This window comes from Sylvia atricapilla, chromosome 5 (genome assembly GCF_009819655.1).
Source record: "Sylvia atricapilla isolate bSylAtr1 chromosome 5, bSylAtr1.pri, whole genome shotgun sequence".
Classification (NCBI taxonomy): Eukaryota; Metazoa; Chordata; class Aves; order Passeriformes; family Sylviidae; genus Sylvia; species Sylvia atricapilla.
In genome coordinates, this window is record NC_089144.1 from 57,953,072 (window position 1) to 57,976,897 (window position 23,826).

Below are 23,826 nucleotides of genomic sequence, written 5' to 3' on the forward strand. Positions count from 1 at the left end.
CTAGCATTCTGGAGCAGCAGGTGTGTTCCTAAGGCAGACAGCATGGGCATGATGTGAGGAAACTCTTCATCCCTAGCAGAGGAAAATCTGTTTTCTATGCATACCTAAGAAAGAGTAAATTAAAATTTATGTTGGAGACTGATGCAGATGCACTTTGTCTAATGCAGGCAATTTGACACAGTCTCTAGTACTACTGAATAGTTTTGTCAACAGCTTCAAGGAAAAAACATGCAGTGGGGCTTCAGATTGGAGCTGTTTGGATTTCTGGTATTCAGCAGTGACAGGTGTGCCTGCAGGTCTGCTTGGCGACAGTCTGACATAAAATGGACTAATTTTCAGAAGGAAAGTGCTTCATAATTTCTGAAAATTTTACTCCTTAAGCAAAACACAGAAGTTAGATTCTGGAATACAGGCACATCCATTTCTGGGAGCTGGCCTAAATAAAAAAGGAGCTGATAAAACCACTGTCTCAGTCAATGGAAATACATCTCATTACCAATGAATACTGCATCAAGATTCAGCATTCCTACATCAAGAACAATTCACTTCATTCCATAAATAGGAACATTTGTGTTTAGAAAAATAGGTCATACAAGTATATGGAGGTCCAAACCATTTTCTAGTGCTGACTTTCCCTCTGAATTTTTATTATGTAATTTTCAAGGCTATTAGGTGTGACTCAACTTGCTTTCCCTTCCTTTGCAACCACCTTCCAATTACAAAAATAAGCTGAAGTGGATAACAGCTCTGGCCTTTTGCTCCCAGCACTCTATTTCTACTCCAGTGTGTTGTTTTAATGGAATGACTTAGGTGGTCTCGGTTCATGTCCCGGTTGACTGTAGACTGTATTATAAAATCACTGTGTACAGATTCCGTGGAATTGGCAGCCCTTGCTTGAAATAAATCCAGGGCCGAACAAGCATAAAGAATTAATTATTTCTTGCTTCTAGAGAGGGTCTCTTTGGGTCAGGGCTGAAAGCATTGGCAGGCCAGTGTAGGGAAGCTTCCACTCCAGCTGCCTGCATTGAAATTAGGCTGTCGATAAATAGAGGACTACAGTTTTCAGAACTGCCAACTCCTTAACCTTCATTAGCACAAATATTTGCTCAAGGTTTTATGAATGTTGTATTTTCAGTGTGTACTGTTATATTTCATTCCTAGAATGATCTCTTCAGGACAAAATATTAGGGTGTTATCTTTTTCTTTAATGGACAATCTTTTTCTTTAATGCAGCAGCATAAGCAAGGTGTACAGGATTCTGCAGTTTTCCCAGAGAAGTTTCTGTAAATTTCTCAAAGCTTTTCCTCTTGTCTATGGGTGTTGGGTTATATGGTAAAGAGGTAGCATGAATTTTTTCTTCACAAAATAAGCAGGAGGCCTACAGGGACTCATAACTTGACTTCAAAAAACTGCTTTCTTAAGCCACTCCTTATGGCAAACTAGGAATCCCTGGAGAGCTGGGTTAGTTTGTGGTCTTGGCAGGGTTTTCTTCTGGCCCACCAGGTCTGGTGCAAGCACAGGTAGTCCTAGGCATAAATAACTCTGATTTTAATGAAAAAGATTTATGTGTTCATAAAGGAAAAATTTCCCAGTGAGCTGGTTCTGTACATACCTAAATACCTAGACACATATGTACTGAAAAACTGTATCTTTTTTTCTAGTATTATTCCACCACATTGACAATAGAGATGACTTTGGATAAAGCTCTCAGCACTGTATATGCTGCTGGAAGTTTATAACTAGATGCACCTAAATTAAAGAAATAATTGGAAGTGAATACCACACAAAGATACAGCATAGAAAAAACCCTTCTTCCCCAAAACAACATTTTGGATTTGGACAACAGTTCTCCCTATTTCCTGGTTCTGAATCCAGTGGAGCATCAGGAGCAGAGAAGTGTGGATCTAATACATAAGTTAGGATGATCCGTTGCAAATATATTTTCGCAGATCTCTTCTGACGCTGGCTTTCATCACCCCACAAGCAGATTTTAACAATGGGCAAGGGGCACTGGAGCTCTGGCAATGTGAGGACATCCCCTTGCTCACAGGAATGGGACCTGACTGGAATCACATGCCAAAGCTCTCTCCATCCTTTTTTGAAGGAAAAAAAAAAAGAGAGAGAGGGTTTAAAATGGTTAAAACTTAGTTATATTGAAATTTCAGTAATTTTTGATGTTGTGTTAAAGCTGAGGGTTTACCCAAGCAATGGAGTACTTCACTGTGGGGTACAGATATCTTACTAGAGTAGTAAGGTAGTCATAGCTGGGATCACCCAACAGCATAAGAAGCATGGGGATTATCAGGAGGCTGGATTGTTTTCAGACTGCCTTGATAGACATGGAAAATGAAGATGTTGAAAGGTACACAACTGAGCACAATTGTTCTGTGTTTGACTAGATGCAGGGAGGGAAACACCTGTTATAGTGAGCAGGGGAATAAAGGATGGTAAAATCGTTATCTCCAGCTGGAGAAAAGAGGGATGGTAATTGTCCTTCAGGTTCTGTCTCAGTATCTCCTCCATGCAGGTAACTTGGTGTATTTCATTACTTAATTTTTTTTTTTTTTTGTAATAAAAGCACATTGCTAAGCTGACAAAAATACAGGTGACATATGTTGCCAGCATGAACTTGTCAGTAATTGCATAAAAAATAGCAGAGAATTTTATTGTGAAAATCCTCAGATCTAATGTTTAGAAAAGACATTTCACCAAACATAGCATAGTTCATAGCTGCTGTGCTGAGAAATAGGTATCTTTGAGAAAGCAGGATCCAGCAATGCAAGACCCAGTGTAACTCTGAATGTTTAAACAAATGATCTTTAAAGTAGCCTTCCAGTGTATGTTATTCAATTATTTTATGACAGGAAGATTTACTATAATTGATGTTCTGATGACATGATGATAAATGCGCAGGTAGACAGGTGTGTAAAGTGGTTGGGTTGTGTTGGAAGAGTGTTCTCTGAATCTAGATTGCAGTTGTAACCCTAGGAGAACCTCAAAATGAATGTATATAATGAAGTCAAAAGGATGTGCTGTACTTAGTCCATATTTATCTCTTTTCAGAGAAGTCCAGCTCTTAGCTGGCAGGAGAAAAAGGTGTCCAAACTTCTTAAAAATTGTTTGGAGACACCTAGCTTATGTAAGTGCTTCCAAAGTTGCCCCTGAATGAACACAGAAAAAAAAATCTCTGGCCGCTTGACACTAAAACTGTTCTCCAGAGACCTTGAAGCTCAAATCTCTGGTTTGAGTTAATTTTTTTACAAACTTTTACAGCGGAGTCACCTCACACAATGATCAGTTATTAGTGGAGAGTATATAAGGAGAGAAGGGGAAGATTTCTGAGTATGCATTCCCCTTCTTTTCATTTTCAGGCTTGGGTGCTACGTAAAGTTCTTTCCCACTCCACTTCATTTTATTTACAAAGCAAATTCCAAAATAGCATACAAATTATTTTAAAACTCTCCCCAGCTGGCTTTTCTATTTGAAGACTGCACAGCCTACACCTTAGAATGCTGCATCTCAGACAGCCAGTGGCCTAATTGTAATCCGGGTTATCAAAACACTCTTTCACACCTTGAATCATGCAGTAGCAGAAAAGAAGAGTTTCTCCAGTAGTCACAGTTCAGATCCTTCACTCACAAGGTAAAGGCTGTTTGATTAATCCAGTTTTCAGTCCATATCTACATGTTCAAAAGCCATATCTTCATGATTTATGTTAACACCATGACTAGCACTCAGGTGTGAATTCTTACTCACATACTCTCCAAATAGTTCTTTTCTTAAATAGTGTGTAATTCCAGCTTAAAATTTGCTGTTGCAGCAAAATGCTTTTGCCAGCAAATTATGTGAGTGAAACTCACTGAAGGCATGCCTAAAAGAAGAATGCAACATTCGTAGACTTTTACTTTAAAATATAGATGTACATTGGGCATTAAGAGCATTTTTAGAAATATCAATTGCATTGTTGCTCAGGTCTTCAATCCTATGGAACTTCATAGCTGAGAACCAACATCTGTGTAGACCATACTGGTGATGATTTGTGGTAAGAACTGCACCATGTAATAGTAGAGTTTAGCCCTGAAAAATACCAGCAAATTACACAACTATCTCATCTTATAACCACAGAGCAGTTATATGGTAAATAGTCAGGGATCTGATTGAGCATAATTATCAGGTGAGCTGCAAAGACGTGTAATTATTGTGAAGCCTACCTGTGATGTTCACTGGTGGAGTTACCACATAAGTCAAATAAACTTCAGAGCTCTGTACTCACTCTGTCAGTGTAAAATATTACCATTACTTTTTGTCATTTTTTTTTCCTCAGGATTCCTTTATTTGTTGAGATTTCAGCTCGTGTTTCCCTTTGCACCCTTACTGCAGCTGCCCAAAGGGCTCAGCCAACTTCTCACCTGGGACAATCCTGAGGGAAGGGTCAGAAACCTTCCATGCCATCCATCTTCCCTGTCCTCCACTTCCTTCAGCATGCAGATAGTTTTAATCATTTTGTTTCCTTGGGTATCATATGCTCCTGGCCTTCAGTCCCTGTGGACAGCAGCCAGCTGAGCCAGCAAACCTGACACCTTCAGTACTGCACTTCCAGTTTGTACAGGGCAGCTCATGAAGAAAACCTACTTGTTCTAATAAAACGCAGCGCTAAAAGCTGAAAAAATTTTACATGCTGCCAAAAAGAAAGGCAACAGCTTGAAGATATAAATGATACCTACATTTCTTGGTACTTGCATAGACTGATGTGAACACCTAAAGGTGAAGCACAACCATGGCATAAATTGTCACTAGTGGTCCTGGTGGCAAGGAAGACTAAGAATAGTAAGATGAAAGTATTTAAAGTCTGGGAGGAAACATTGGTAGATGCTCCAGATGTAGTTGTTGCACTTTTTGAATTAAATAGATGTCAGCTTTTCTGCTATATTTTTAAATTTGTATCTCTACATGCAAAATCTTTTGCTAAGGAGCTTTTTTCTTCAGTGTTGTACACTGCACAGGACAAGAACATCATAGTTTAACTGAAGTGAAGCAGAGTAGCCTGTATGCTGGACAGTTGTTTTGTTTGTTTAAAAACCCAAACAAAAAAACCAAACCTACACTCCCTTGAAACCAATGTTTTCTTTGGTAGTCCTGAACTAGACTGTTGTCTTAGTCAGACACTTGAACACAGATCCACATTCACTTTTTATAATCTCTTTGTCATAGGAATGTTCAGTCATATTTTCTCAAAGTGATGTCCAAGCCTTTTTTTGTCTCTCTGTGGCATTAAAAGCGTGTTAAATGACATGGACCTGTTGGAGCAGGTCCAGAGGGAAGCCACAAAAATGATCAGAAGTACAGAACACCTCTCGTGTGAAGACAGGGTGAGAGAGTTGGGGTAGTTCAGCCTGGAGAAGGCTCTGGGGAGACCTTATTGCAGTGTTTCAGTACTTTAAGGGATGGTTGTAAGAAAGACAAAGTTTTTACCAAGGCCTGTTGCAAGGGGACAAGAAGTAATGGTTATGACTGAATAGATTCAGACTTGATATGAGGAAGAATTTTTTGTCTGAGACATAAAACTGACATTATAGAAGACAGTTCTCCAGCACAGTGAACATATTCAATCATCTTTCAAAATACATTCATCTGACATCATGTTGGCAAAGTTGTAGTTCACCAAAAAACTCTCTTTAAAAGGCTGAGGGAATTGAGGCACTGGAACATTGTCTCTGCATTTAATGTCATGTGTGCAAGAGAGATTCTGACTTCTAGGGGCATTTATTTCTCCCCCTTAACCATGCATTTCTTCTATAGACAGGAACTATTTGAGATGGATTGTAAAAATACACATTTCCCACTTTCACATCCCTTAGTTTCTTTGGAGTTACTACTGTAATCTAAGTAGTCTCAAATTTGGGTTTACTGTTTGTTCATGTAAAATGTAGTTAGTTTGGAGATTTCTAAGAACCAATATTTTTTCTCGGAGAAGTAGAAATTAAAATCACTGACTTAACCAGCATTACTATGGTAACAGTGCTGTTTAATTTTCATCAAACTTCTTTATTATCCTTGGAATCAGAGAATCACAGAATGGCTCAGGCTGGAAGGAACCACAGTTGGTTCATAGGGTCCAAGCCTCACCTCTAGCAGGGCCAGTCCAGAGCACAGAGCACAGGATTGTGTCCAGATGGTTCTGGAATATCTCCAGTGATGAAGATTACTTCATCTGGTCTCTTTTCAGGGCCTGGTCACTGCCCAGGGAAGAAGTTCTGCCTCAAGTCCAGGCAGAGCTTCCTGGGCATCAGTTCCTGACTGTTAAAAAACTTTGCAAGATATTGAGAACAGTCGTAATTACAGAATAATTAAATTGGAAAAGAACTCCATGACCATCAAGTCCATCCTATGGATGATCCTCAACTCATCAATCAGCCCAGAACACTGAGTGCCACGTCTAGTTGTTCCTTGGACACCTGCAGGAACAGGGATTCCCCCAGCTCCCTGGGCAGCCCCTTCCCATGCCTGACAGTCCTTTCAGTGAAGAAATTCTTCCTGATGTCCAACCTGAACCTGTCTTGACATAGCTTGGGGCCATTTCCTCTTGTCCTGTGCCACCTCTTGGGCTGCAGGAGGTCTGTTCTGCTCCCTATAATACTGATTTCTTCTGTCACTGCATGGCATAGGAATGCACAATAATTTATCCTTACTCCTAGAAAATGAAGTTATCACTTGAGGCCTTTGACCTTGTCTGAGAGTATGAGAAATTACTTAACTTCTTCAGTTTTAAACTCTGAAAAGTTCTTACAGAAGCAAAGAAGTCAGTATTAAACAGAATACTTTCCATTGGTAACAAATCTGTCCACTACTTGTTTGTCTTGAAAAGGTATCTATGCAGAAGTGACCATTGAAATGTAAGTTTTCACAATTTGTTCCTAACTAGCCATGTCAGGCTATCACAACCCCTACTGTATAATTTTCAGTAACAACAGGGGTAATTTATACAGAGTGACAATAAATTAATGTATTGTACATTCACAATGAACCAATAACTGCAGTAATCATTCAGCAAATGGTTTTCATCATCTTAGAAAGAAGAACCTGTGTAATTTTCTGTCCAAACAGAAGATTACTGATTTCATTCAGAGGCTCTTTCATACACTTTCCTCAGGGACTTCTTCTAGGCTAACTTGTCATCAAGGACCACAGAATAATTTTCTGGTTTTCTTTTTGTTCTGACGTTAGTGGCTTTGTTCAGCCAAGTCAATCAGTTTTCCTTTCTGTTCAGATGGAAACCCCTTCCTAGCTAGTCCTTCATTAAGGAATTAAGTGGTGGTTTTGTGTTAAGTAAAAAGATTGCCAGTGATTATTCTGTTGTACTGTCCCTTTTGGATCTACAGGCTCTTGCAACATCATAAATTCCATGCAAAGAGCAATGACTTCTAAATTATCCATCTAAGCTTGCTCAACATTTCAAAATCAAAATCAAAATTCCCTGTTTGGTAGGAATGTGTGTGCAAATGTCATCTTAGAAAAACACATTAGTGCAAAGCCTCTTACAAAGTACTACTTATTTATGAGATCATGTGGGTTTATCTAATGTTGCTCTTAGATTCCTTATTTTTTCCAAATTGCCATCAGTAGGACTTGCATGCAAGAGAGAAAACTGGAAGACAAGAGTCAGGGTCAAAAGTAACAGCAACTCTCTCAGTACTTATGAAATCTGGCAATTGCCAAAATGGAGTGAGAAAGTAGAGTAGCTGCCAGTAGGGTTTCATAACAGAAGGAAAATCTCTGTCCTTTTGCTCATGCCGTGAGGTTGGAGATGGAAGTTCAGTGGCATCACTGTGGAGCAGCCTGTTATAAATCATGTGAAAGGGCTTCCTAGTGCTGCGAGGTTCACTGTTGTTAGACTGGGGTGGGACACATCCTCGTTAGCAGATGTGTCAGACCTATAAAGCTGCAGGAGCAGCTTGTCAAGGTGAGGTCATAAAAGCAGTTTCACAGAAGAATTGCAGAGGGGAAGAATAAAGCTTTCCTGTAGCAACTCTGAGAAGCTTAGAGGATGCTGTCCCAGTTGTGCTCTCTGGCACCTACCACTTGGCCAGTCTTCTTCATCACTTTGGAAGAACAAGTTCTACACAAAAAGGGAGCACTTCCAATCTGGTAAACACACATCCTCAAGTAGCATTGTGTTCTTTTTGTTAGCTAGCCAAGTGGTGTAGATGGAGCTTGTTGTGTATATGTTGTATTTAATTCAGATTGTGGTACCCTGTAATTTTAGAAGACATGGATTACCATCAAACCGGATTTTTAAATTTGAAGTCAGGCCCAAGTGTGTGTTCTTTGCTCTTTCATTGTTTCAATGAGTGTAGAAAAAAACCCGTAAGTGATGCCCAAACTCAGCAATACACATGTATTAAAATGGCATACAGCCCACACCATGTGGGAGCATTTCAGATCTACAAATAATTCCCAGTTACAGTAATAACACAGCCAGTTAGAAACACTGTCAAACCCACAAAGAACTCTGCTTCATAAAGACTCAAGAATGCTAAACTCATCCAGTATCTTACCTGGAGCCTGAAACTCCTGTGACACAGGTTGTTTGCCCAGTACTTTGCTTCTAAATGTTCCAGTGCTATGCTTTGCTGGGTATTGATAATGATGGCCCTTATGCCAATGGCAAAGAGGAATGTTTATGTTTCTGTGGTCTGATGTCACCCCACAAACAGCCTGGGCACACAGAGCTGTGGTGAGAATGTAGTAAATTAAGTGAAGCCTTCCCATGAGACTGTATTAGAGATCTTGGAACACATACATATTGTCAAGCCAAGAACTTTAGTGGCATTTAAGCGATTGTCATGTTCTGTTGTTGAGGAATATGGGAAGACTCAATGGCACACATTTTCTTGATGAGCTTGAAGGCTCTAGACAGTGACTGCTTCTGTCTGCTAGCCTTTAGACTTATTACTCCATTATCCTACTTTTTCAGTATTTTCTTCTGGGTTTTTTCCCCTGATTTTCTAAGTGCAAGGAATATAGCTTGCACTTAGACCTTCCCTCTTTCATATGCATACACACTACCTTCCCTCTTTCATATGCACTTTAGATCACTTCCAGCACTTAATCAAAAACAGCTTTGCTTTCCTTCCCTTGATAGACTTGCCTTTCCTTCTCCAGCATGGAGCATTACCGTATGTGCTGACTGCTCATATGCTGAGTGCCAGCATTATTCCTCATGTTCCCTACAGCCTCTGACTCAGTGACAATGACTGACTGTCCCTTCATGCCTGTCCAGCCTCTCTCAGCTCTTTATTTTACCTCTAGGGCTCAGATCTCATTTGTTTTCTCCATCTGAGCAATGCCCACACACTTACAGCTTTCATTTTTCTCTCAGCCAAGGATCTAGCAAGTTTCTTAGCAGAGATTTGTCACAAAAAGTCTACTCTGTTACCTCCATGGTGATGAAAGAGCAGCTTGAAGACAAATTTACTAGCTTTCATTTTGCAGGTTGTGGCCAAAAAATGTGTCATTAAATCTTTTCAGTGCCATCTTTGAGAAGATCTAAAAAATTACTTCGTGATCTAAAGTGTAGGGCAAATACACCAATTCAAGTGAAAATTTTGATCATGTAGAGGTGAATGAATCCTTGCAGAGACCATAAAAACCCTGAAGTTTTTATCAGGTTATATAAAATTATATAGTTTGCTTTATTTTTGTGATAGTCCAACCACAGGCCACTATGGATGTTAGGGTTCATCTTCAGTTTTCTTTTCTGCAAATATTCCTAAGATGGAAAGATCTTTCTCTTTTGAGAAGCACCATTCATGTTCCGAATATGTTAGCCTACTGAAGTTTGATTTTTTTAAATCATTCCTTCTGCTTCTGCCTTAAAAATGCCTTGAAAATTTGATCTAATATAATTGTACAGGATCAAATGGAGGAAATTCCATTTGAGGATTCGGAGGAGAGAAAAAAAGAATTATTTAGGTAATGCCTGATTATTGTGAAGAATTGGGGTTTTTTTAAATTACTGATGAAGGAGAATAATGTTGTAAGACTGGCATGTCTTTTAAAATACTTCATCATAGTTGCTTTCTCTCTTCTCTGAAAAAAATTACAGAAGGTTTTGTAAAAGATCTGTGTAAGAACAGTATCCCGCTGAAGTGACCCTTATATATTGCATGCATTCTGAGGTAACCTACAAGCAATTAATACTAAGTGTCCTTTCAGTCACAGAGTTCAGCAAAGTTAGGAAACTATTGCTTAATAAGACACATGTACACTTTTAATATTTACTTCATAAATTAGGCATATAAACTTCCAGTGGCCTTCAAATGATCTCAGAGGAGTTCAAGAGGCTTTTACCAATTAATCAAAACAATTGGTTTGTTTTGTTGACAGCCGTGCAGGAGTGTTGGTCTGAGGGACTGGTAAAATGAGAATTACCGTTCAGCTTTCAGCCTATTGAGGCAAGTCAGAAGAGAAGAGAATCATAACATTTCCTTCCAGGAATTTGTCTTTTATTCCTTCAGCTTAAGAGATAAAGAGTAATGTTTGGGTACTGAGAAACAGATTTCACTATTTGTTGTTTTCTGGGGAATTTGGTGAATAGCCCCTCAAATGGGCTGGGTTAGGCCATCAGCTGCTGTATTAAAGCCTTTCCACGGGGTTTTCTAAACAATTCCTAAATCTGTTGAAATCTAGAAAAAATGTGGAAGCTCTTTCTCCATTAAAGAGAACCCAGTCAGTGTAAGCATTTAAACTGTTGAAGTGAATAGTGGAATGCTTTAAAACATTGCAGAAGCTCTAAATAGAAAGGAGAGTAATTGGTTCTCACCATCTCCATATGTTGTTCCTGTTTACTGGGTCACAATTCCTATAGGATTTCCACAGTGACAAGTGGAAAGCTGAAGGAGCTATCCAAAATGAGCAAGCATTATCTCTCTTTAGAGGCAGAGGGAGGAGCAGTGAGAAATCAAATGGCAGTGTAAGACCACGTGTGCAGGAAAAGATTCAAAAATGCTGAATTCCCTTTCCTAACTAGCACAAACTTTCCATCGTAAATGAGGTCATATGGTTAACTTCTCTTTTACTCATAGACCACTCAAGTTCACCTCAAGAGCTTGGAATTGCATCATCTTAGTAAATTCATGGTACTGCATTAAATCTGATCAGTTTTCTGCTTTGTATCTTTGCTGTCATTAACCCTACTAGCCCCTTGGTTTAACTCTGTGGGACATGCACATTGCTCATCTCCAACTCACATTGCTCCTTTCTTCCTTTCCTGCACAGTTTCCTCTTACACATGTTCTTTTTACTGCCTAGAGGCAAGGAGAAGGAAGCAGGAGGTTTTCCATCCCCACCTTCAGCCTCTGACCCTAATACAGGTATATAAAGAAAGGTGCAAAAGATAAAAACAGGCCATTGCAGAGTACATTGACCTTTAATTCATGTAGAAAGCACTGAGCAGCACATTCAGGGTTCCCATTTGAGTATTGCCATCAGAGTCACGACAAAAGTGTAATCTTCCAGAAGGACTTATTAATTATTTGCTATATGACTCTTAAAAGTCCATGCAGTCAAATCTTGCTTTGGTAAAGGTTCCATTATTTATGAACTGACTTTGTGCAGGAAGTGCATCTACCATTTTGCTTTGGCCATTGAGGTTTTAAACTGAACAGTGTTTTCCAACTGTTTGGTAACACATCCAGTGTTGAAATCCTGTTTCCCCCATTTGTACAGAACCAGAATAGCTTCCTGTTATTATGTGATTTAAAAAGCCCAAGTTTCCCAGTAAAGGCAACTTTAACCTGCTGGCTTGAAATTTATATTGATTCTGTCACTAGTCTAGTTGCTTTTGTTGTGAGTCTTTTAGGTGAATGAGCAGGGTTCTGTAAATTTAATTGCAGCAGATGTTTCTCTGGGTTTTCTCTCTCTCATTTCACTCTGGATTTTAGTTGTTTTTTCCTTGCAAAGGTACATGAAAGGGAAATCCTTGTATAGTCAAATGTTTGTTTTACCATCTAAAGCTTGCAAAGGGTCCTTAGCCTGGGCTGATTTCTTCTTGAAGAGCTGTAATTATTCATGGAAAGGAAAAAAAAAAGCCTTTGTCACTAATAGGCTTCTTGGTGCTTCTTGTAACAGTCTTTATTATTCCTTTCTACATAATTTTCTATTGATGAGGTGAATAAAGGCTTCCTCTGCTGTTGAGAAAGAAAAGGTAATTGTTCTTTTTTCACATTTACCAATGCTTGTTGCGTTCCTTATGTGTTTAAAGGACAAGGATGCAGAAAATGATGTTATTGATGGCATCACCATGGCAACAGTTCTTTGGAATAACACATTCTGGCATTGTTATTCTGCACACACAAAAAAAAAAGGGGGACTTTCTTTTAAGCACAAACAGATTGTGCCCCTTTTAAATGCACCCATGAACTTTGCTTTTCTGAAGATTTACAGACTGGTTTGGGGCAGAAAGGATTCTGACATCATTTACCTCTCTGTGTACATCACATTATGGTGTTATAAAAAAAAAACACTTTGAAAAAGCCAGTGGTTTAAAGAGACACAGTATGGGAAGGATACATAAACATTTCTTTGATCAGAAAAACAAAATAAACTTGGAAGAATTTTGAAATTTATGAGCTCTAGGAGCAGACTCACTAAACAATCAATCAAGAGATAGAAGAGAGTTGAGGAGCCAAACACTCTGAGGTTATTAAAGTAGTTATTTAGTTATAACAATACTCCAGATAGCATTGCTTTTACCCCAGACACTACACACACCTTAACACATTTTGATAGGAAATCGAATTGCTTTTTCACAAGGCAGTTTGCAAGCATATATCTTGGTTTTCATATTCGATCTTCCATTTTCCTGGGGTATGTAAAATCCCACTATATTAGCTTTTAGAAGCTATATAATTTTCTAAAGCATGGTGTAATTTTATTCTTTTTGACTCCACTGCAGTTCTAAAATGGATTACTTTATTTCTCACAGACTCATCAGTGAAATATATCTGTGTCTTTGGAAGAAAAAAGAATAGGCAATGTATCGAACTTTGGAATGTCTGAAATCCATTCTGCTTTCTGTGGTGCTTTTTCTGGTACCCAAGTGCACACCCTCCTGTTTGACTTCCCCAAGAAACAAACTACCTTCTGCATGCTGGTGGTGCATGGAAGTGGGCTGTACAAACCCCAGGACTTGAACACTTTGCACCTAAAATGAACTTGTGTGTAACTGTACCACCTGAATATACCCACAGTCTTATTTTTGAAAGAAACTGTAGTTGGTTCTCTGGCTGTTTAACAAATACACTATTAAAATTCTGGTTCTAAGTTGCATGTGACTTTTCTGGAATTCACCACAGCTGGTAGAAATCAGCTGTTTGGTTGTTGGACAATAACTTCGCCCGCTGGATTTTTGTGCTCTCAAAACCTTGATAAAAATGTGAAACTCTGGGGACTGTAGCACAGCCACATACGGTTGCTGCTTCACATTCAGCTTTCTGGAGCTGAAGGGACTCCTGAAAAACTGAATGGCAAACTGAAAACTCTATTGCTTTGTCTCTGGCAAATGTAACCACCTTAGTACTACATGGTCTTTTCTGCATGGGAGAAAGTTGAGGATTTCCTAAACATCCTAGTCAGTGTGTTTTTTATTTTGTAAGGAGCAAAGTGACAGAATGAGCTTTAGATCTTGATCATGTTTAGCCCTACTACAAAAATTGTAATCTTGATGTAAGAATATTATTTTATCTGTGCTCTGTATTTAGCTGGAGAAGAGTGAGCAGCCTTCATTCCTTGCACAACATACTTTTGAGTTTTAATAGGTTATATATGCATTAGTACTTATATAATGACATAAAATTATGAACGTTCATTATACATAAAAAATTGCTATATATATGTATATAATGATATGTCAATTACAGTACATAATATATCTAGATCTATATAATATAATGTCATGTATCATTTTGCTAATTACATGATTTTGCAAGTTGTGAAATTGTCCTGGGCAGAATTTGGGACGTGGAGGAGTTCCTGAATAGGAAAGTGTTATTGAAATATTTACTGTTATTCCATCTATCTCAATATACTCTGTGTGTTTGAAAAAGTGCCCTAGAAATATTTATCTTTAAAATATTTTATTAGAAATATTTCTAGAAACCAAGTCTGTCTCATGTCAGCTGTGCAGATTGCAGAAGAAAAAATTTGCAAGATTTTATTTGGCTTTTTTTAGCCCTATCCTCCCATCGCTTGCTTTATCTTTACACAAATGATAGTGCAGTAATTTATTTTTTTCTTAGAACTTGTTCAAAACCTTCTCATGAAACAGTAATCAAACACCATCCTTTCAATAGATTTTTTAATTTATGTTTGTGAAAAGTGTCTGCTTTCTGAGGTTATTTTAAGTCTTTTTATTAGAGACTGAAAACCTTTGTTACATCTTTGTGAGAAGTTTCACTTGGTAGAGGTAGTGAATGTTTGATTAAATACTGAATTTTTCTGTGACCAGGAAGGGAAAAAAAAAATCTTACTGTTGTCTGATCTTCTGCTTTACAATTTTACCATTTTATAAACAGGTATTAAAGAGACACTCTAGGAAAGAGTGAGACAAGTTTTCCTAGCTCTAATATGCTAAGAGGCCCAAAGACCTCATATGAATATTTTAAAATATTCATACAAATAATGCAAGTTTCTTATTCTTGTGCCAACTCTGGATTTCTTTGTGTTTCCTCAATCCTGCTGTTGTGAGTGAGTGTTTGAGGTCCTGGAGAGGGCTGAGGTGTGGTGGGGTGCTTATTCCACCACCCCTGCCCAGCTGAAGGTATTTGAGCTTGTGGTTATGTTGTCCTTCACTGGCTCTGCTGTACCACCACAGCTCTGGTGCTCAGGATAGCCAAACTACTCAAGGTTTGTTTGCTCCCACGAAGGCACCAAGAAATAGAAGAGCAGTGGTAAAGACTCAGAGGCAGAAAGTGCATTTCTCTCCTCTGCCTCCATCATGGCCTTGTCTCCCCTCAGGGTCACTTCCATCTGCCAAGGGACATCGTGTGGCAGGAACTGCCTGAAAACCTCCCTTTTCTTTTGCTTTGCTTTACTCATTAAGGAATTGCTATTTAAAGATGAAGCAGTTGTAGTGCTGACTTTGATTTGTTTCTCTTTCCTTTCTTGTCCTTACCTTTTTCTTCCCTTGCCATTTATTCCCCTTTAACATCAGGTGCCAAGACTATACTGGCACAGACTCACAGTTGATTCTGCCAGAGCAGCAGTGGCACACAGGTTCTAGGCTATCTTGCAAAAAAAAATTTTTAGATAATCCATTTCTATGTGTGAGAAGGTGACAGAGACTATTGGGAACAGCTTCAGCAAGCCTCAGCTTCTCTTGGTAGCTCTGCAACGTGGAAAGTAGATTGAGATTGTAGACCTTCTTTCATATGTTTACAAGAAAGCCATCATACAGTCACAAGTTGGTCACAAGCAGCATGGGATGGATTTCAGCCAGTCTTCTTTATTCCCTTCTGGTCCTTTATTCCTTCTGGGAATTGATGACATTTTCTGGCAATTTTGGAATCTCTTTCCTTTCCCTGCTTCCATGGTTTCTCTCTCAAACTTGGTCCCTTCATTTTCATCATTCTCTTGAAACCACAGCACCTTTGCAGAACTGCAAATCTGTGCTCTTGCTGCTGAAAGAATGAAGTTATATTTCTGATACATACCCATTTCTAAATCTCAATATAAAAACCCTCTCCATGTAGTTTCCTGGCTGCTACTCAGAGCAGGAACATCTTGTCAGAGATCAGACTGCAAGTCTGCCTTCTGAAGATGCTGGCCCTAAGCACATTTCAGATCCAAACTGAAAAGACATGTAATTGCTAAACAAACTTGAATTTGTTTATTTTATAATATACTAGCAGCTGTTTTCTTGTACTATGTCCCAAGATTTCTCCAGACAACCTACTTAATAGTGTAGAATTCTGTTTCCTTGGGTCAGTTTGCCTGCTTTATTTGTTTTCTTTCCAACCTCTGTTGGGGTGAGTTGTAGTCCTTGAAACAACTCTTTTTTCCTAAAACTTAAGGCAGAACCAAGTAACTTATTTCAGGAATGAGGTTGGGAAGAAAATGTTGTGTTCATTGAGTAAACATCATGAAAAAATTAGATGGTTATGTAGATTATTACATTTCCAGAACACCCAATGTGGGGTTTCTCACTTAGCTTCGAAGGTCTGTTCCTAGATGTACTTGTGGCATTGTGATCAGCTGAGGAAGGGCACCTGCCTCAGTCAATTAGTTTCACGCTCCATTTTGTTGCCAAGCAAATCTTGGTGTGGGTTTTGATCCTCAAGAAAGGACATTCTGTTTGAGATGAAAACATCTCACTTCTCTCACTGAGGAGCAGAACTCACCCAGACATTCCTCACATCCCAGAATCAGGGAGCCAGAAGTGTCCAAAAGATCTCATGAAACTGTGGATCATAAAGGTCAGATCCAGTCTGTTGGAAAACAGTCTTTGGCTTTAATGGTCCTAAAATCTGACCATATGTATTTGTTGACTCTTAACTGGCCTTTTCAGCCAAATGCTGATTTTCATCAGCCTTGAGAGGCACACAAGATCCTGGAGGTAGAAGGCAAAGCAGGGACACTCTCAGGTGTAGACAGGGAGCTGCTTTCCACAAGCCAGACAAAAAGTTAGCAGCCTGTTTCTATATGCAAAAATTACATGCATAATGTACCATTTGGCTTAGAACAGCCATCTCACATTTTCACTAACATCATGTTCCTGTCTCCATCAGAAGTCTTTTTGTTGGCTTCCATTCCTCACAGAGTAAGAGCTCTGTGAGAGGAGTTGTCTTTGTCAGTTTTTTAAACTGCCTGGTCATTGACCAGTGTGTTTTATTGTAGCACTGTAGTTTCTTACACAATTTTTAAAAAGAGAACAAAAAAGAAATTCCTGTGATGTTTATAGTTTACAAAACAAGTAAAATGAGAATGCTTGTTTCCTCTTGTATTCTTTTCTCTCTATGCTGCTGAATATATATCTTCTATCTTATATGTGGCGCAACTTAATCAGAGATCTCACTGTGTACCTTGTGTTAAAATTAACTTACCAACAAAAAAGGATAATATGATTATGTAGTTTTCAAGACTGAGTGTCAGTGATGCAGATGCTACTCGGCATGTCAGTGTCTATGTATGGGTTAAGTTCAAGATTTCCTGTATCTTCTTAGCACATTTAAGCACATGTATTCAGGCAATATTTTGGAAGTTATTGATGCAATTTAAAGTAGTCTTTTTCAGATCATATTTTGAATCAGCATGTCTATTTGGAAGTTATAAAAACAGCAATATAAATACAAAGTAAGTGATATGGCAGCAATAGAGCTAATATAAGCATATATGATGAGCCACAGGGTAAAATAATTGCTAAAAGTCTTAATTAAGATCAGAAGAGACAGGGTTAATGAGAAATAAAGGCTGATCCTTGCTTTAGTTGTCACAGTCAGCCTGATTTAAGCACTTTCAGGGCCATTGAGCTGAAAACATTTTTAGAGCATAATACAATGGAGAGGCCATTATATCAGACTGAACATTTTGCAGAACAGCACTATTAAGAGATTTGTGATAACTAGATGGCAGACTGGATTAATGTAGTAGACTCACATCCAAATCTCTCCTAGGCCAGGAACAAAAATGAGTGTGGATTGTGGGTATACATAACAGTGGCTATCACTCTCCCATGAGCAACCTTTTGTAATTTAGAGTCAGGAAAAAATCCAGGAAAGCAATAGAAGATAGTTTCTCAAGTCATATCTAAAATGCTGAGAGAGGATTTACTTTAATTAGATCAGTGTTTTCCTTTCTTAAGTGACATTTCCTTTCCTGTTTATATTTTCCACTAGATTTTGTTTTGCTGTCTGTAAGGTGAATTTGCTGAGAATGTGTCTGTGTTTCAGAAGTTTATTTGACTGTCTGTCAGCACTGCTGAAGAGACATGCACCCATTCCTGTGCTGGCTTTAGAGATTACCTTGAGTAGCAGCATTTGGGATTCAGACACTGCTTTTATTAACAGTTAATATGTAAAACCTAGAACATTTCAACACTGGACATTTTAATGTCATGCTGATAAAGTAGAGATTTTTCATGTGTGTGTGTGTGTGTGTGTGTACAGACTTCTCTCTCATCAACACACAGTTTTCCCTTCATTTGGGAACCATGGTTTTTCACTTGACCCATAGTCCCATCAGTTCTAGAAGCTGGGACACACCAAGCACTGCAAAAATCAAGACAAGCTGGGAACAGCTCCTTGTGTTCCAAACCAGAGTGAGGCAGATGTGCACACAATGGGAGAGAGAGGGGGGGTCATAAGTTCTGTAAATAGTTCTGTAAATACCTTCTGGTTAGGGCTTGGATGGAAGATCCATTGTCTGATACTTTGCCCAGGCTGTGCGACACACTGAGGTAAAACTGCTGTGGGCATAATTCTGTACTGCCTTGAGAGAGGCCTCAAAGAGTTCTCTGAGTGTTTTCCCTCTCTGTCCTGTTTCTGTGCTCCATTAGTCAGCCCAAGGAAGGGGCACCCTGAGAAGCACAGGGCATCTCTTGGTGCCAGGACCCATTTGCAGAGTTGGGGCTGATGGTGATAGAAACTTCAAAAACTTCACATAAATGAGCAGCAAAATCCCACAATTTTTCCATGATCATCTTGTTGTTGTTTTGGGTTTTTGGGGTTTTTTTTGGGTTTTGTGGTGTGGTTTTTTGTGGGGTTTTTTTGTTGTTTGGGGCGGGGGGGGGGGGCGTTGGTGGGTTTTGTGTTTTGTTTTGTTTTATTTTGTTTTTTTGAATGAGTGGTTTTCCACCCCTTTCTGCAAATAAAGGAAGTTTGGCCTTGATTGTGGCAATGGGGCTGGAGCCCAGTGCCCACCTCCCCTTTGGATCACCCATTGTCCTGGGGCTGAGCAGCAAGGCAGGCCCTGAGAGGCTTAAATCCCCCTTTAACATTATGGAAAGTTTTCCCCTGCTGTTATTCACACTCTGCACCCCTTATGGAAAAAGCATGTGTGCATTAAGTGGCTGCTAAACACTGACAAAAATATTGCAATGCTTTCTTTCTCGTAGGGCACAAGTGAGGAGAAATAATAACTCAAACATCTCACTGCTCCTGTGGCAGCAGTGTGAACTCATCAGAGCAGTTCTTCACTACCAGCAGTGCACCTTCTTCCAGTATAGGAAAATACCGGAGGTGTCTATGTATTTCTAGTTGATTTTAGATTTGGACTACATCCTGCTCAAGAGAATAACGAACAAACTCATTTTAGGAGTATTTTTCTCTCCTATTTATATGCATTTGTATAGAAACTAAGATTAGTTACTAGATAATACTTAGCATATTTTTGTATTTTTTGTGTTACTTATGTGCCTTATCATTAAAGATTCAGTATTGCCTGAAGAGTCGACTTGCAAAAAAGTAAACTTTATCAAGAGTGATTCATAGATTATTTGTGTATGTAGATTGATACAGAAGACATCTGGACAAACACTGTATTTGCTGAAAAATTAGAATTTTTGATTATTAAAATTATTTGCAAATTAACACAGTTTTGGGTTAGATTGCATTTTAGCTAGATAAAATATTATTTTTCTGCATTCTCATCTCACTGTTTTTTTCAGGCTAAAAAGGTTTTGTTCAGGATTTTTTTTGTAATTTAAATTTTAGGGATTTTGAAAAATACCAAAATAAAAATGAGTATTTTTGTTGCGCATGAGCTCCTGCTCTTGACTGAAAAATAATGGTCTTTCATTTCACTTTCATTTTCAAAGAAAAAAACTTATATTTTCTAAAATAATTATTTACAGGCTCAAGAGATTTCTGTAGTATTCTTTAGCTAAATATGGAACTGAAATAGTTTTTAGACAACTGATTAGTACAATAGCTGGAATAATTTATACAGTAACTAAAATATTGTGGTCTTACACACAAATACCAGGATCACTTTTGTTTCTGCATGTAATGATTTTGATCTTCAATTTCTTCCAATATTTTTAGCAGCGCACTGTTTCTGTCTTCCCATGAAGACAGATATTCAGTATCTGCAAGTAAACACTGAAAAATCACTTGCTTGATTACTCCTGTGGGCCATTAAATATCTGCTTTCATCTCTGTAATTCCTCTCTTCTCAGAGCCTGGGCAGTGGGACTCAATCAGCCATGTGTTATCTTTCCCAGATCCCTTTCGGAGCATAGCGCAGTGCACAGGAATGCAGTTTGTCAAACACATTGTGTCTGAAATCCTTTGTTGGGAGAAGTGGAGAGAAAGAGATTATAAAATGCCTCAAACCCTTCAATAAGGCCATTCCCAGGTTTCTTGTATCTGCCCAGCCCAACAAAGCATTCATACCTCGCTTTGATGTGTAGGATGGCATATTCTAGCATATAGTGTGTGTTGTATTTCAGAGCAGCATCTGTTGTCCAGGCTGCAGTTTGCAAAGACTAACTTACTTGGTTATAGTAACTTACTATGTTTTGGCAAGGTTTTAGGCTCAAGGACAACACAGAGGGGAATTTAGAAGAAATAAATACATCTGTTGTCTATAATGGTGGGTTTCATAGGTAGTGAGATTTAAGACGCTAGTGTGTTTTGTAGGAGAGGTGAAGAAAAATACCCGATCAAACTGGTGATGTGTGTTTTTCATTACTCTGCTAATACAAACCTCTCAGAGGTAAAGCTGAGCAGTGTGAATAACTTCTTGAAGCTGTTAACTTCTGTCACCCTGAGGCAATCTCTGACTGACTTTCTGTAGTGTTTCCTCCCCAAAATTCTAGACACAAAAAACATTTATTTGCAGTACACTGGCACTGTAGGTTTAAGTTGAACATTTTGCACTGGAGTAGTTTTGAGAAATAAGCCTAGAATAGGTAGGAGCAGGCACATTGTAAAATGCCAAATGAGTTGCAGAGTCCACCCTGATGTTGCTTACAGCAGTTTTGGGCAACACACACAGTTTTCAGCGTAGCAAGCTGAGTTAAAAGGTGAATTCTCTGCCAGTGTATTCTGAGAGAATTTGTCTCTCCTTTACAGGTCAGATATACAAGGGGAAGTCTGGGAAGGCTTTGTAATGCAAATCTAGCTAGCCTTCGTTCACACAAGGAATGTCAGATGCTGACCCATAAGAACTGAGTTCAAGATTTCTCTGAATATGTGTGATTTGAATTAACACAGTAATGAAAGACTCTAAGAGTATAAGGTGCATTCAGTATCCAAATCACTGACATGGTTTAGAAAGCTAATTTTTTCTCTGTGATGATTAAAAGAAAGCTGGTTGATACTATTCCTTGGCATAAACATTAGGAATCCACCCATGGCACTTGAATGTTTGTTGAACAGCTGGTGTGTTTTGTTTAATAGAGTCAAAGAGAAAAGTGCTGGTAGGTTTGTTGGAGATGTGCTGTGTTTATGGTGGATGACAGAGAATTGAGATGTAAAACAAATAGCAAGGAAATGGATCCAAGCAAAAATTCTTGGTTATAATATTTGGCAGATTTTGTGTGTTAGAAAATACAAAGCACATTAACAGGCATATAAAAATACACCAGACAGTAACAGCCATTGAATTTATACAAGAAAAAAATAACAGTGAGATCACTTATGCAGCTCTGAGGGGCAGACAACTTTCTGGACTGTCCTTTAAATCCCTGATATTTTCATGAAAGTTTAGAATATAGATACAGAATAGAGAAATCCCAAGTTTCTACATGAAACAGAGACACACAGTAGTGCTCATACTTGCCACAGAGTGTGTTTGTCTTTTATTACACTGTTTTGTTGACTATATATCTCTTTTCAGTTCTGTTCTTTTGTCTTGTGGAACACAGTCCAGATGAAAAATAGAAGTTACAGATAAAATTATTGGAGGACTGCCTATGCATAATTATTTTGTAATTTTATTTTAATACTAACATTTTCTATTTTTCTTTCCTTTTCCACAGAGGGTATGAACTGTATGAACAAAGATCATGGGTGTGCACACATCTGCCGGGAAACACCCAAAGGTGGGGTTGCCTGTGAATGTAGACCTGGCTTTGAACTTGCCAAAAACCAAAAGGACTGCAAATGTAGGTAGATGAAGATTAAATTTCAAATGCCCCAAAATGTCTTGTTTTCTTCATTGTTTTTATGTTCCAGAAGAAGTTAACTTTGTTTTGGCCAAAGGTGATTTGCAATTTTAGTAATGAGGGGTTTTTTTTTGGCTGGAGAAGATGCATTTGGGGATGGATAAGAGGGATTGAATGATTGAATGTTGACAGTGGCTCAGTTATCAAAATAATAACTTTTCTACTTTGCTATGAATGCAGAAAAGTGAAGGATCAGTTTAATCCAGACTTTCCTTGTAAAGCAATATCAATAAAGCATAGTGGATTCTGGCTTGCAGTATTTTGAAGGTCCACAAAGGTGGATGCATCAATGAATTTAATGGTAAACCCACTAGAGCTATAAAATTAAAAGTATCAGATTCAATCTTTTTAAAAGACAGAAATTATTGCTTGAGTCTTGATTCCACTGCTCACTATCTAGAATTATTACTTGGAAAACATGCAGCTGCATCATAAATACTGTTCTTCAGGAAAAGCCCAGAATGGTGTATTCTTGAAGCTGGGATGCTAAAGATGCAGGTGCTCATTAACCCAACAAAATTAGAAATTGTTCTGTACTGGTTCAAATAATTGACGTCAGCATCGTCACCTGAAAGCTTCAGAACTGAGCCACATCTGATGGCTTCAGTGAGTCTTAGATCTGAGTCCAATAGCTTGCATTCCTACTTGGTAGCTTTGAGAGACAAAAAAAGGTGTAGTGAAACAACATAAAATGTTTGCTGCTTAGCACAGGGACAGTGTTTTTGAGACAGTCTTTCTTACACTTCAGTTTCTTTCTTCCTGAGGTCTCCACTATGTAAAGACACGTAGATGATATAAATTCCCAAGTACAAAGGCAAAAGAATCACCTTTGAATGTCATAAATAAATGCCACAGAGTATTGTACAGCCTGATTTCTGCTCAGTATTAAGAGGCTACACAGGGCCAAAGGCAAAAGCACAGAGAAAAATGCCTTTATGGTAATTTTCATTCTCAGTGTTTATTAGAAGTGAATATTGTATGCTGTTAACTGGAGTACAACATCAGCTACATTGGTGAAGTGTGGGAGGATGTTTACTTATGTTGTTATTATTTGTTTCCTCAAATTCTTATATTCTTTGGGAGTTTCAGTAATAGATAGTGGCAGGAGGATTAGAGCCTTTTCTGGAACATTATTTCTGAATGTCTCAGGGTTTAATAGAGTAAAAACTTCCATTTATTCTGTGCCCTCTGGTGTTCAGTTTGTAGTTGGAAGTACAGTGAACTTTAGGTGACAGACTTCTGAGTAGGAGCACTGAGTTTTTCAAGTGTGAAGAGCTTACTTTGAAGCACACCAACCTCTAAACCCACAGCACATTCTGCAAGTATGATCTAGAGTCTTACCTAAAATAATTATTTCTAGTCCTTCTGAATGCACAGAAGTATAGAGGTGTAGCCAGATAGCCTGGGACGATAACTAGTGGAGATTACAGCAGGCCATTAATAGAAGCCTAATTCTGAAACCTCAACTTTAAAAACAAACCTTTTTCACAGCTAACCATTTCAGTGGAATTGGCTTAAATCCTGACCTGCAGTTTCGCAACTGCTCAGTGCAGCCATGTTGAGGAGCTAAACACTTCCCACTTGCCAGCCTGGACTGGATCTGCAGTCCTGTTTAACAGGGACTGGCAGGGTCTGATACACCCTCGTAAAAGCCTGTATCCCTC

The 23,826-nt window shown here is 38.6% G+C and overlaps 1 protein-coding gene across 1 annotated transcript in view; it reads left to right on the forward strand.

Moving 5' to 3' along the window:
• Window positions 1-23,826, forward strand: part of SCUBE1 (signal peptide, CUB domain and EGF like domain containing 1) — a 190,510-nt gene that overhangs the window by 75,825 nt on the left and 90,859 nt on the right. Inside the window, exon 5 of the mRNA XM_066319599.1 lies at window positions 21,977-22,102. Coding sequence (XP_066175696.1) covers window positions 21,977-22,102 — 126 coding nt within the window. The remainder of the gene's footprint in view (window positions 1-21,976; window positions 22,103-23,826) is intronic.